The 15,442-nt window shown below is 43.9% G+C and overlaps 1 protein-coding gene across 2 annotated transcripts in view; it reads left to right on the top strand.

Moving 5' to 3' along the window:
- The window catches only part of LOC119399602 (snRNA-activating protein complex subunit 4), a 155,158-nt gene that overhangs the window by 62,908 nt on the left and 76,808 nt on the right, over positions 1 to 15,442 (top strand). Inside the window, exons 7-10 of one of the 2 annotated variants that reach the window (XM_049417784.1) lie at positions 663 to 914; positions 1,515 to 1,725; positions 6,736 to 6,905; positions 12,658 to 13,415. In XM_049417784.1, the coding sequence (XP_049273741.1) occupies positions 663 to 914; positions 1,515 to 1,725; positions 6,736 to 6,905; positions 12,658 to 13,350 (1,326 nt within the window). In that variant the 3' untranslated portion in view covers positions 13,351 to 13,415. Of the gene's footprint in view, positions 1 to 662; positions 915 to 1,514; positions 1,726 to 6,735; positions 6,906 to 12,657; positions 13,416 to 15,442 lie in introns of those variants that run through there. The other variant, XM_049417782.1, reaches the window with a different exon arrangement.

The raw sequence follows: 15,442 nt of genomic DNA, 5'->3' as shown, positions 1-15,442 counted from the left end.
GTATAATAGTTTACCACACATATATCTGTGCAATGAACTAGAATAAAAGGAATTGATGGAATATTTTTAATTCACAACTGATTTTGCAAACAGGTTCAGTGTAGATTGGCTCTTTTTCCCAGTCTTTCTGTTTTTTTTTAACATTTCTTCCTTGATATTTACTGCATAATATTTATCCTAGTTCATTGCATAGCTCCAACCTTTAGTTACACAAATGGCAAAGCTTTACTGAATTAAACCACCCGTTAGTCACTTACCACAGCTGGCGTGACTACCACTTTTAATGCAATTTTTGACAAGGATCACCTACCAAAAAATAAATAATCAATATTTTGCAGTACAAATGGCTGGGTAAGTTAAATAAGACATGCTTGTTTTGAAGAAAATGTTATTTCAATGCTGGCTACTCCTAAAAAAATTTTTTTATTTTTGAGTGGCCTACCATCTTAAACACGTGCTCGCAAAACACCTGCACCAAGTGTGCTTCAGAAGCAATGGCCTGCATTCGAGGTAAGTTTTCTTTTTTCTGCCCTCGCGAATTTCGGGGGTCGGCCTGCAATCGAGGGCGGCCTAGATTCGAGTAAATACGGTACGCCTTGTACGCACTGCTGCCAGTGGTCACTGTCTTGCCTTCAAAGCCTCTCCACGTGACGCTTGTGTAGGTGGCACAGGACATGCCGTGGCGTACGGCTAATGCAGCGCTGACGCGCTACCGGCGGTTGTGCGAGACCTTGCGCTCCAAGCAGAAAACAATGGCCGACCTGGAGCGCTCCCTGCCGGCCCCCGTGGCTCCCGTTAATGCGGCTCGATGTGCCCGCTTGAAGGGCGTGGACAAGCAGCTGGACCTGTACCGGCGCACCAGCCGCCTGCTGAACACCCAGACCATGAAGCGTGCCGCCCTGATGCTGGTCAAGGTAGTGACACAGCCACTCTTTAGCATGTGTGGGGAGACCGAGACAAAGCGCGGTTGCCGCTGCGTGGAAGAGCTGTTCGTGATCATTCGTGTCAAGTACTGTTCACAAGTACTTTCTGAAAGCTAGTTGTCGTGATTCCACTCCCGCGCCAACTGTGCCAAAGTGCACCAAATCAGATTTACTGAGCCATCCTGCTAAAATTGACGTAAATTGTGCCAAACTGCGGCAGAGTCTCTGGTTTGGGGGGCATCTGTCACTGGCAATCGCACGACCGGCGTGTCAAAACGTGCAGCTTGATCTTGGGGCCACCAATGTCACAACCCCAAATCAAGCATTAATCAGCTGAATAACCGGCACTCGCACATGCGTCCCGTTTAAGCCACGACTCCATGCACGGTGCCGATGCAGCTTCTGTCATGCCAGTCGGCTGACAGAAGCTGCGTCGTTAGTTAAATGTTGCTTATGTGGTGTTCAGTGTATTGCGATTTGACTGTATTTTCCATTAGGAACAGGACTTCTATTTCCGTAGGCACAGGGTTGACTGATGTGATGTGCAGCAGTTGCATGTGCTAGTGTGAGACAGCAATGTGTTCTTGGCAGGGCCGGGACGAGAGCCTAGATCGGGAGATGTGCCTGAGGCTGTACCACAAGATGTTGCGGCTTCTTCAGCGCAACCATGCACCGAGAAATTTGCAGATGCAGGGCCGTTTGTTGAATAAGGCTATTTCCCAGTATGCGCAGCCCCTGCATCGACCAATGGTGCCCAACCTGGCTGCCTACGAGCGCCAGGAGTGGCATGCTGTGGCCAATGGTATGCATAACCTTTACAGCACTCGTGCAACGTTCGAGCCTATGCGACGTTTTCAGCTTATGATTGGTCACCTACAGATATTCTTTTTCAAGGGACATTAGAGAGAAAAACAATTTCCTCGTATTAGTAAATTACTCTTTCACGATATCAAAAACACCATGCTTGCTGCGAGAAGACACTTGATAGGTGAGAAAACGCGCAAAAAGAAAATGCGGGTAGTGACAGCACCTTAAAGTTTCGGCATTCGGTCACTGTAACGTCATAGATTTTTATGTCTACTAGGGCCTACGTAGTTCCTGATCTGTTAAAATGAAATAAAGTATCTTGCGATGTAGCCAGAGATTAAACGTACCAAGTTCCAGGAAAGTTGGTTTGCCAATATGGCCAAGATACTAAAAATACGCTTTGAAATCCGTGACGTCATCATCGGCGATTTCGGCGGGAAATTTAAAAATGAAACTTCTGAAGGTGATTTTCTCATCTATTCAAAACACATCATAGTGAAATTTACCACAGTAGACTTTTCAGAGTATAATTTATTAGTCTATTTTCGTTTCACATTAGTGTCCTTTTAAGATGCGTGTTTGCTTGGCACCAGAATTGTAAAAAGAAAAAAAATCAGTTTTTTAGAATTTTTATTTTTGGATGCTGCCACTATTGACGCATAACATCAAAAATTTCCAGGCATATTAGATCGTTATTTTATCCATAAAACGTTTATATCACATCAGCGACCGACATTTGCTGTTTTTTTTTTATTTTTTTTCATAACCTCAGTGTGCCGACAAGCTTTTCTTATGCCTGGAACGCTCATTTTTAATCATTTTACATTTTGCTAAAAAGCTGTATGTTTATAGAGGGCAAAATGATGTGAACTGTTACTTTTGAAAGTTGTAAATGTGTAGGAAAGGCGTAATAACGATCAGTAAAACTTGCTGCTGGGCAAGTTGGTTCATACTACTTGCAAGGAAAAAAATAGATGCGTGCCAACTATAGACAAGGACGCAGAAGACACGGACGAGTGCAAACTTTCAACTGTACGCTCGTCCGTGTCTTCTGTGTCCTTCTCTATAGTTTGCGCACATCCATTTTTTCCTTGCACGTAATAAGGAAAGTACATTTTTCTCAGTCATCACAAGTGCGATAATTGAAGCTATATAACTTTTGTTCTTACCATAAAGCTGCACTCGTTGCACTCCTTAACCCTTTGAGGGTCAAATTGCTTTGCCTAATGTAACCCGCCAGGGTAGATTTTTTTATTGCTGATTTAAATTCTTCAGGCAATTCTACTTCAGAAAAAAAAGTGTCATAATTTTTTTAGGGTGACCATAAAGTGAGAAAGGAATTGTTTGTGTTGTTACACACACATGGCTTATTCACGAGTAACTGCAAGATAGATTCAAAAAAAAGGTTATATGAGTATTAAAAAATTATGCATTGCAATAAACATCTGTGTACTTCACAGACGTACAAAAATAAGTCCACGAAGTGGCGTCAAGTGGAAACATGGAGGGAGAAAAGTGAGCTTTGATCCAGTCAGCATAGTCTCGCCGCACACGCTTTTGAGATGTCGCTCATCAGCATCCGAGTTTTAACTCGTATCTCCTCGTATGATGAGCTGACATCCAATGAACAAGATTCTGATTCAGCAGTTGAGCTGCGGTTTAGAGGAATTGTCGCTAGACTCACTTGTAGCAGAGGAACCAGCATGCATTTCCATAGCGCAAGCAAACTGCGCGTGTAAGCGCACTGAAGAAAACTGTATGGTTGCGGGCACATCCGGAAAGCAAGAACAAGTTAGGAACCTATAATAATCCTTCGTCTTATCGTCAACGAGACGGAAGCGGTTTATGCGAGTCCCCAAAATAGGAAACGCAACCACAGCGTCATCGTTTGTGTCAGTCAGCGTCTCCACGGAAACGGGCGTAATAACGAGAGAGTAACAAAGCGGCCACCTTTTGAGAGATTTTAAAGCAGACAGCCATCATTTTTGCGGGCGCAACAAGCGGGAACCAGCCAATGGACGAAACCGAAACTAGCTGCCACGCACCCGTGCGCGACCGGATGCTCAAGCGATCGCCGGTGCACCGCTGTAGTAAAGCATGAAAAGAAAAAACGGAGCAACATCGGCGTAAGAAAAAAATTGCATGTATTCCCGCAATGTGGTAGCACATGCCAAGCAGAAAAAATTATCGAAAAAGGCGTGCTTTTTAAACATAGTGATTACGTGCATGTACATGATTGACCATTTAAAAGGTGTTTGTGGAGGACGCACATGTATGTCGTTTACCCTAAAAGGGATATACCCATGCCACATGAGCGCAGCAAATGACGTTCTGTAGTGAAGGCATTCAGTTCCCAAATGACATTTTTTTTGACGGAGCTGCTACACGTCCAAACTGAATGACATTTGACTTTATGATGTCGATCGCAGCATCTTCTGTAGTGAGCAATTGTTGAGTAGTAATAAAAAAATAAACATGCGTTTACAAGCTTCATATACCTCCGAGAATAATTAAATGTAGAAATAAGCATATTACGCTGTCGTAAGCTTTAGTTCGTTGCTTTGTTTCACGACGTTGCAGCCGACCGTGGCAGCCTAAAACGACGCTACTCAGATCCACAGCGTAAAAAGAAACTTGCGCCTGTCTCATCCTAAATACAGCATCTCCGAGCTTGTTTAAGTGATTAGTGTAAATAAAAGACGTGAAAACTTTATCTTCAGCTGAATAGGATGTCGTTTTATATAATTTAGATATATCGCACTTGGTCAGCTGTGCCATCGAGAGTATGCATTTCTCAGTCTAATGAGTTCTGGCGATGGCATTAGGTGACGAATGGCATTTGGGCGAATGCCATTTCATTCGTCTGTGTGGCAGTGCGTGAATGACATTAAATCTGAAGGCATTAGGAGGTAAATGCCATTTTCTGTGCCGGTGTGGCACGGGTATTAATGTGTAGAAACCAGTGAGATTTGTGCTGCCAGTTCAGTAAAAATGTGATCACGTGATGTTTTCATGAATGACTAATTGTAGAAAAATTAATGGCATTGTGAACACAAAAAACTGAGTCGATATTTAATGTCAGCATATGAAAGATTTGAGTTAATTCAGCTTTAATTGAATTAATAGTTTACATGCTCCTTGAGAAAACTGGAATTGCAGTAAAATCTTGTTACAAGAAACACTGCCTTGTATATCAGGCATTTAAAATTGGGCTGGTTGGTTTTCCTATGTTCACCATATAAATAGTATTGCATACAAGAGACAGGGTTACAAGAGCTGCAAATTTGATTCCTTAGGCTCGATGCTGTTCTGTTTCACAGCCGAACATAATTCCTGGCATGGTTGCAACTATAGATTGCACTGATATTCTTTTACATTTACTGTTGTTGTCTCGCACTAAATCTCCAATAGAGTACCATTCAGTTGAATTTGCTGCATTTTACCGGTACTTACCTACGGAGCAGAAACCTGGAGACTTACAAAGAGGGTTCAACTTAAATTGAGGACAACGCAGCGAGCGATGGAAAGGAAAATGATAGGTGTAACCTTAAGAGACAGGAAGAGAGCAGAGTGGGTCAGGAAACAAACGGGGGTTAGGGATATCATAGTTGAAATCAAGAAGAAGAGATGGATATGGGCCGGGCGCGTAGCACGTCGGCAGAATAACTGGTGGTCATTACACTAACTGATTGGATTCCAAGAGATGGCAAACGCGTGAGGGGAAGACAGAAAATTAGGTGGGTAGATGAGATTAAGAAGTTTGTAGGTATAACGTGGCAGCAGAAAACACAGGACCGGGTTGATTGGCGGAACATGGGAGAGGCCTTTGCCCTGCAGTGGGCGTAGACAGGTTGATGATGATGATGAGTTGAATTTCTGCTACAGCCTCTGTGGTGCGGGTCGCTTTGTATGCCATTATAGTAGTTGGACTCCGGAACCATCTTCATGTTTCTATAAACTGATCTAGTGCAACTCCTCAGTGTTATTAAAATGTTTGGTTCAAGAGTCCTTTTTTACAAGAGATACATTTCCCAGGTCCCCTGACCATCTCTCATAGTGAGGTTTCGTTGCACATTGTGGTGAAGTAACATTTCTGGGGTTGCTGTCTACCGTGCGACTTAACATGGTAAGTTAGAGTAAAGAATTCGATACCAAGTAAAGGGAAAAGAAGCTGATGACGGCAGCAAGTCTGATGGAATGACACACTGATGCTGAACAAAAATTGGAAAAATGATTAAAATGCTGAAATTCTACTTGGAAGACGCGACTGTTCCGATAAACAGAGTTTATCTCGCATATTTTTGGACAGTTGGCTGTATTTTTGGTGGACTGTCAGCTGCGCGGCGGCTGCACGCCATCGCGAGCTGTGATGTCACATTCGCCGCGGCGCATGCATGGTGCATGTGTTCCTGTCCTCCTTTTACCTTTCTCCACCTCTCCTTTAGATCTCAGTTTCCCCCTTACACAAAGGCGCTGATGCGTGCCCCACCATTTAGGGGCTTTACCCCAGCCGGGAGCATTGTTCGCTGCCGGTGCCGTTCGTAGTGGTTCTGGGAACCATAGTGGGAGCTGAGCGAGTTGAGAGACACAGGTGATGGCCGGCATTGTTGGCATGCCCGTTTCCGGTGCATGAAACGTCACCAGACATCGCCTCCTCTAGTTCACTGGTGCAGCCGCTAGACCGCGGCAGTTTGTGAAAAACGCATTAAATTCATTATACTCCTCTAGTTTCTGCCTGAAATGAAGGTTGTGTCTATTGATCTCGGCACCCAATCTTTCAATTTGGCTGTAAATCTTTGCAGCAAAAATTTCGTTCAGTATCCGTTTAAGAAGTTTGCGGGATAAAATGGAACCAGCTCGCGCAAGATAGTGGCAACTGGAAATCATTGGGAGAAGGCCTTCGTCCTGAAGTAGACATGAAAACAGGCTCATAAGGATGATAGATAATGTGCTAACATTTGGCTGCACATTCTGAGCAGTGCCGTGGCTTTTTCTTTCTTCTCAGTGCTTCACGACCTGCACGGCTTGGTGAGGCCACCTCCGAATACCGAAGTTGAGGAAGTAGGCACCGTGCCTGTCATTGAAGAGTTCTTTTCCAAGGAGGTGCTTGGCGTGCCGGATGCATTCCAGCCTAATTGTGGCGGCCTCGTGCTGCCCCTGCTGCCGCCCAGTGAGGTCTGTTTAGAACACGTTGTGTGCTTGGAACGATGCCTGGCAGAATAGACTGGTTGCTTGCAGCTCAAAGAGTAGTATAATAGACTGTGAAAACAGTAATACAGGCTCATTATGTCGCTATAATGTAAGTCAGTTCTTCAGGAGCTTGCAAGGTGAAGGAAAATGCATGAAAGGGGAAATTGTCATCCATATGGGTTCTTATACGTGTGGAATTTATATAAAATTGATATGGATATTTTACACACAGAATCCATATGGAATCCATACGAAATCCATATGTATGAAATTCATATAAATTTTTATGCATATGAAATCTATATGAAAAATCTGTATGAATGGTCATTCATATAGACTTCTCGGAAAGATAGCTCACAAGGTTAGTCTTGGACTTACCTCATTGACATTAAATTTGGACCAGGATAAATTTTTCAACTGGGAAGTTTTCCTTTCAAACTGGGACGCTCTCATCATGAGAAATCCTCATGGGTTTGCTTGTAGCTTCATCCTTTATCATCCTTTAACCCCTTACGCACTTATGACGACCTGAACTTGTCATGAGCAGTCGTCACTTTTTTGCTTATGACGACCTGTGCTCATCATGGCTCTTCGGCGATTGTGCCAAGAGGCTTCTTGACGAGCCCAGCTTGTAAAATGGCGTTTTCCTATTTAAAACATAGATGGCAGCGCGGGTTCCCTGATGGGCACTTTTATTTAATGAGAGTCCTGCACACTATACAGTGAAATGGCACGCCTTGTGCTTCCTGCATGTGATAAAGAAACACGGAGCATGTCGTGCTTGGAACGCTGCCGCACGGATGGTTGCCTCATCTAGTTTGAATTGAACTATCGAGGAATAGTGCATTTTGTCCATGGGTAGTCAGATGGAACCCTTAATTTCTGGAGTTGCAGAGATTTCTTTCGGAACACACATCAAATGCCCCAGGTATGGGGTGTTACATGACGGTGCAAAATATGACGAATAAAGCATTTTTATCTGCTGTAAAATGTTTTGCGCAAGTATTTTTCTGTTTTGAACGTGTTACTGAAGCATTTCACGTCAGTAAAAGAGAATTTTTACAAATTTCTAACAATTTTTCCTGATTTAATCGGCACTTAAGGGGTTAAATGTCCTGGCTGACGATTCTTCTCTTTCATTGCTTCGTTATGCTGAAATTCAACTTCCTGTCTGCAGTACATGGAATGAAGTGAAATGTACATCTGGATAATTCGACAGTCCAAAACAATGAAATTTTAATTGCAAAAATAAAAAATTTTTTTTCTTGAGTTTGAGAGCTGGTAACCACTTTAATGCTTTGAAGCGCCGAAGAAGTAGTCATCACAGCCACCTTGAGACACATGACAAAGGCCAAGCGAAAAGATGCTGATCAGTATGGTGATCTGTGTACGATTTTGCATACATTCCGCAGTGGTGCCTTGGTGCTCAGTGTGGCACGACGCCAAATGCAGTTAAACCGCGATATAACAAAGTCTGTAAAATTGGCAATTTACTTCGTTATATCGAAACTTTGTTACATTGAAATTTTACCTTTTATGCAGAATATAGTCACTGATGAATTCATTTTTATGTATTTATTTACTTATTTAATTATTCATTCATTCATTCATTCATTGAAGTTACTCCTAAAGGCCTTTGGCCTAGGTGGTATCGCATAGGGGGTGTCTGGCACAAATATACAGTGCATCTAGAAATACAGGTGTGTGCAAAATTCACAAAAATATTAGAAACCAAAACTTAATTGAACTATTTTTATGCTACACGCAAAACACAAGCATAATAACTTAAGTTGCTTCTTGGCAGAGGATAAAGTAAGAACAGGGAAATAAAAGTGCAAAGTTTGGTAATAAGTAAAAAGTACAAAGCTAAAGTAATAAGTGCAGTAAATTGAATAAAAATGCAAAATAATACATGGAAAATGCCTGCAGGAATGTTTGAATGATGCGACAGTACATAAAGAAACTCATTTCAATGATGTTAAAGGGCCCCTCACCAGGTGACATAACGAATTTTAGTTAGGCACTGGAAGTTGTTGCGCGCCCAATAAACAGCATTATGCCACAAGAATTTTTCTAATTGGTTCGTTAGAAGCTGAGAAACCCAATCTTTTGAGGTGGTGCGAAACCATGATGCGAGGAGGCTAGCTTGAAACCCTTGCTTCTCGTTCCGTGTAGCCTTCGCAAGCCAAATCCCTTCCCTACCCTCTTCGGCACGCGAGCGGGAGGATCATATGACGACATGCGCATGAACACGTCATGCGTACACATGTCATGAGCGCATGACGTGCCCGAACCAGCCTGAGCCCCCGAGACGCAAGCAGTGTTGTGGCGGCGTTCTTTGCGCTTCATCTCTGCAAGTTATGCCGAATACGCCCTCGCCGATCACTTAGCTTTCAACCTATTACTTAGCACGAAAGCTGCGACATTTGTACAGACGCGAGACTAGCGGTGTGCCGCATGAACATCTAGTGAGACGCGGGAGGATAAATGAGCCTAATGAGCGCTGGAACGCGGTATAAAATTAGTTTCGTTGTAAGGGGTGGCGTCTGCACAATGCGCAAAGCACGAGAACACGAACACATGAGAAACGGAGGTAGATTAGTCTCGCATCTCGCTGCGATTTTCAGTAAAAATAAAAAAAGAAAACGCACACATTCCGTTTTTGTGTTTTATTATTGCTTTCAAGTTTTATTAATCTATTCATGCAACTAAATTACATAAACTACATGTCGTGTCAAATCATTATTGCAGTATCACGTGCTACTGTTGGCGACGTCAGAGCACAGTCGTCTACGTAGAGGAGTTACGTCTCAGTACTACCGTCTAGGTAGGACCATTCCCTCATGTACGTCATCCCCTCATTCTCTGGGCTTGCGCCCGCGAGAGGAAGGGAAAGCCACGTTCAGCTTGAAATTTGACCCATCTCCGCGATGCGTAGCGTTGCAAATTTTGGCAGACGTGATTGTGAACGCCCAATGTATGCATTGCGCTCACCAGCTCAAAATTGTCAAACCTGGTGAGGGGCCCTTTAAAAAAAATGTTGTTGAACATAAGATCCGGTGACAACTATATGATGCTGCACTAGCGAATGTCCCCTTCACAGCACTATACATCACGTTACGTGTAAAAAAACACACATGACCTTTTCACTGTAGTAATGAGTGGCCAGCAAAGCTTTCTCGCCTATTCAATCGCTGAGGCTTGTCATTGAAATCTCGCTTGTTGGCCCGAGTGGTGTGACGCCAATGCTATTGTGTTCACCGAACAAAACCACTTGCACCGCACCACAACACCAAAACCCATTTCACGGCCACAGAAATGAGAGAACTGCGGTCTAAAATCACATGATAGCAAGATGACAACCTGAATAAGGCACCTCCATTGATCGTGGCCAATTAAAAAAATATTATTTATTTCAAGATATTTCTGTTAATCCTATGGGATTTTTTAGAAGAGCTTATAGACATTACAGTACAGACATTATGGCACGTTCATGTAAGTGTACAGGTAAGTGACTAGAAAAATTTATTTTAATTGCGACAAAATGTGTCTAATTGAATTAAAACCAAGATACACTACAGCATCACAAGTTTCCACCATTGCTATACATTGTTTAAACGAAATTTTGTAAATCGGCTTCATCGCAGAACATCACATAATTTTATAGAGCTGATGACGGTGCGGCTACTAACTTCAAGCAGGTCGAAAAAATGTTTGCTCAGCTTCTTAAATGTTGTTGCAGTGGTTCCCATACTGAAAAAAAAAGCAACTTTTATTTGTCGTAAATGAGCCTGTCTCATTTGTTGTCCCTGAGAATTTATTCTATTCCTCACAGTTTAGGACTTTAGAGAATAGCTCCTTTTGGTGTTCAACGAAATCGCTTACAGTGAGCTATACGATATCCCCAAACAGGTCATCATTTCTCTCGACGATCGGGATAGCTTGCAATATAGGAGCCTTGCCTGTGACATGCGTTGCTTGGACGATCCCAATCACTCGCAAGATAGCTGAGAGCTCGTTGCGTTTGTTGCTACCACCTCTACGGCTACTCGTGCTTGTTGCTTAACACCCTACGATAACAAAAACACCTAATAATCGGGCGCTGACGCATGGCACACGTGGTCCGGAATACAACTAGCCCCACTACACTGCATGGGGATGGTTGAATAGTGTGCAGTACGACCGCAGCTGGTTACCGGCATGCCATGCATTGGCCACATGCTCTTCTCTCCACCGCTTGGTGGAGAGGAAGAAAGATGGAAAGAAAGATGAAAAGGTGGAAAGATGCACCCTAAAAGAGATGCACCCTTACTCGGACACTTTTTGTGGCACCTTCCATGTAAACAGCAATGAGCCTGTGGGAGTGAGTGAAAGCGTCTCGCATGCTGCATGCAGCAGCCGGCCCATGAGCAGAACCGTGTCAGGCTGTTATTGGAGCTTTGCAATGTTTCGTGTATGTTGCTGCGTTCTCAATTGTGCTAATAGCTATAATAACTGCCCGCCTGGAACGAAGTTGTTCAGTTTTTTTGTTGCAACCACACTTCAGAGACCAGCGGGAATGCTGGATCCGCAGCGTACACCGTGTTAAGCAAGTGATCCTGGGCATGTTTACAAAGCACATGTTGTCACTAGTTCGATGTGAATTTATGCTCCAAGCAAGTTAGCTGATATTTTTACTGTGCTGACGGTAACCAAGTGGCAGCCAGCAAAGTGATCTTGCATCTGCAGTGTAGATTTCTAGGCGGAAAGTCGTCAACAGATTTAGCTTCTTCGTACGATCCTGCTGTTTTTCTGCCAACACACCGCATGCTCGGCATAATTTATGTACTTTCTCCTCTTCGTTTGAGCCCCTAAAATATGCTGCACTGCACCATCGCACACAGATTTTCATACAATGCGGCAGTAGCAGGCAGAGAGACGATTTATAGCACATGGGTGGAAACTGAAGTGGCCACTCGTGGCGCTGGCGGCACACTAGCGAAGTGCACTGTTTTGCCACCTGTAGGTACTGTATGTTTCTCATACTTTGCATAAAAGCCCAAGTTTCAGTGTGACGTAGCTTTTATGTAGCCATATAAATTGCGTATTTTATTGTCATTATACCGAGATTTAACTCTACTTATTTCAAATAATATCCTAAATAATAAAAAAACTGTTGGGAATGATTGCTTGCTGGGCAAGGTGGTTCATTGCAACTCATGCAACAGTGAAAAAAGAAATAAGTGAAGGGACAGCGATAGAAACAGCGCTCTTTCTACCAAGTCTCTGTTGTCATTCCTTCCTTTATTTTTTCATGCTGTTTGTTACATGAGTGTTTAAAATAACGATCTCTCTCAATACCTTAAATACTGGCATGCATTGCAGAAGGTTATGGAGAAAGCAGGCAAGAAAAATATTTTAATGGGGTTTTGTGGATGCTGTGGAAGACAGTTCGTTCTGCATTGTTGTAGGAGCTCCTAAAATCAGGCTTTGTGATAACATAGAAACTTCATGCACGCAACACGGGCATGAGATGCTCTGCTTAGTTCACTTGGCTCGACTGCCTAGCTAGATCCCAGAAGGTAAGTTTGACTGCAGTTTTCAACTGTTGACATCACTGTTTTGTCACAGCCCCAATGAAGACCCTCTTTTTTTGTTGTTGTTGTTTTAGATAGGTAATTTGTGGGGCTTGTGCAATTTCAATTCAGCCTATCAAACATTGAGAAAGCCCTTTTGTGTTCACCTTCCTCTGTTGCAGACCACGGTCGCTACCTTTGGGAGGCTGTCGGATCGCTTTGCCAGTGGTAGCGTTACGGAATCATTGTCAGCGTTGCAAGACGGCAACTCGTTTCCCGAGCTCTCCGCAGCTCTCGATGCCGACAGCATCGAGGACATTCACTGCACCGTGTGCGCGTCGCGAAACCTCCTGGAACTCTCGTCCGTTGCCGCCAGGGCTTCGCAGGATTCTTGCAGTCGGTGCAACGAGCTACGAGCAACGCGAAAGAAGTACGAGGTGCTGCAGGCGCGCTTCATCTCGTACTTTTTCTGGCCTGCCGTCTTGGACACGATGAACGTTGCCGAGACGGTGGAGCTTCCTGCGGAGACTCACAAGAAACGCGTCAAGAAATACTACAAGCTGACCAAGATAAAGAAACCATGGGTGAAGGAGAAGTGGAAGGAGCGCAAGCGACTGATTGCCGCGGCAGCTGCAGCTGTGGCTGGCGCTGCGGCAGAGGGCGTCGATGCTCCAGAAGAGGACGGCAACGAGGGGCCCTCTGGCACTTCGATCCGCGTCTACTTGAGTGCACTTGCCGTTTCAAGGACAGAAACATCACCCCGTGAAGTCCACTTGTGGTTGTGTCATCAGACTGTCACTGACTGGTTGAATCTGAATGTGTTGTTTCAAGCTCAGAAATGTTGCCTTGGCAATATAAAGTCTGATTGGGGTTGATTCATCTGTTTGTTCATCCATCTTGTTCACTGCAGAGTTACTCCAAATAAAGTATAAATTTTCTGTTGTTGCTGTGTCCCTCTGCACAATGTTGTATAGAAAGCCTACCAATTGCCAATAGCTGCACTTCAAGAGTAGTCGTCCCCGCCACTACAAGAAGAGCATTCATATTCAGAAGGGCTACAATGCAGCAGAAGGTGATGTATTCAGGACAGTAAAGAGCGTCACCAGTTCAGGCAATTTGTCAAGTACCACATGCAGCAAATTGTACTAGATGCACATGGTTCAATTAGTAATAGATTCATTTGGTAAAGAAGGATTTGCTGAAGAAGGAGCAGAATAATAGTCAGGGGTCCACTGTAGAAGAAATGTAACTTATCAAAACAGAAAGCTACTTCTTCTAAGAGCCTTCCTTACTAAAGTGCATCTATTGTACCTACGATTTGCGACATGCGGACCTTGACACATTGCTTTAACAACAGACTGGTGATGCTCTGCCCTGTGTTGAATTCTTCGCCACGTGCTGCATCATAACCATTCTGCACCCAAATGAACTAACTAGCCCAACAAAATGTTTTGATAAGTTACGTTTCTCGTATATAGTGGGCCCTGACTATTATTCTGCTCCTTCAGTAGAGCCTTCTCTACCAATTGCATATATTGCCTCTATGATTAGCTACATGTGGTACTTGACATATTAGTACCTCAACAAGGGACTGGTGGCGCTCTACCCAGTCATGAATTCTTTGCCTTGTGCAGTGTCGTAACTTATTCTGTTTCTTCAATGGAGCCAATTGCGTCTTTACCAATTGCATCTATTGCCTCTGTGATTTGCTACACAAGGTATAAATGGGTTCGCCCAGTGTGGCTAAAAAGCACTTGAGTGAGGTCGCTGCCTCACTACAAGGCAAGTGGAGAAAGTCTAAAGATACAGAATAAAAAGGCATGTTCACAAGCGAGTGTACAGGGACAAGTGCCTTGTACTTCCAAGTATGCTTAACACACTGTAGTGGGATACAATTTAAGTCTGGAGAGGCCCTGCCCTGACGACCGAAGCATGCCAGCCGATCGCCTGCACGACTAAAGAAATGTTCCCACTCATGCACTTGGCGATGTGCTCTGAAGGCGGGGTCACCGGTTGCCTTGCTCGTGACGTCAGTCTATAGTGGGCGCCCATTGGTGCAGGCTCGTGTGCATCTGCCTTTGAGGAAGAAATGCCGCGGACTTCTATGTTGTATTCGACTATAGGCCTTTAACATGTTGTATCGGAGCTTAAGATGTGAACAAAACGGTAATGAAACTGCCTGAGCATGTCGTATTGCCACTGGCATGTCACTCGCCGCCAGGAGTGGGAAAACAATATTCCGATTTGAGCGGTCGCTACGGCTGTTTAATATATTTCAATTTTTTTGTGCGATCATCACTTGTCATTTACCATGTAAATGAAATAGCAAGGTGGTGATGTGTAAGCCCTAGGGGTATTTATAAGATGCGAACAGTCACTCGGGCGTCGAGAGAAAACAAAGGTGCGTATTGAAGGATGTTTCCTTCTCAGGCGCGCCTTCCATCCCACACTCTGTCCCAGCTCCCTACACAAGAGTCCTACACTGTGGTTCTCAAATGTGCATTCAATACAGAACAATACATCCATGCCAAACACTATATTAGCGCTGTGTCGGGGTTGGACTCGTCGGATCATGATGGAAAAATTGTTGCTCTTGATTAATTTACTGTGTTCTGCAGTGCAAGGATCCTATGACATCCTGCGGGGGTGGTGTTTTGGTCGCCTGTACCAAGGTTGCTGACTTGCCGCCGGTGCCAGGAATATAAATCTGATGCCTTAGGGGATTTGTTTATTGAAATTTCTTATCTGTGCCTACTGTCCACCAGCTGTATGAGCGCAATCCTACGTACGCTCTTTTTCACAATTCAGTCACTGAAACTACCTCCCTGAGAAGCATGTTCTATAATTGTATATGGTGTGGTGTACTGTTCAATTAACGATGCAGTTTGCTTGCGAAAACCTTGGCACATGTTGTATCTAATGGGGCCAGTCGCAGTGACCGGTTGTCGACGGAACGTTTTAGTAAAG

The sequence above is a fragment of the Rhipicephalus sanguineus genome, chromosome 7, assembly GCF_013339695.2.
Source record: "Rhipicephalus sanguineus isolate Rsan-2018 chromosome 7, BIME_Rsan_1.4, whole genome shotgun sequence".
In the NCBI taxonomy this organism is placed as follows: domain Eukaryota; kingdom Metazoa; phylum Arthropoda; class Arachnida; order Ixodida; family Ixodidae; genus Rhipicephalus; species Rhipicephalus sanguineus.
This window is presented reverse-complemented; position numbering and strand designations above follow the sequence as displayed.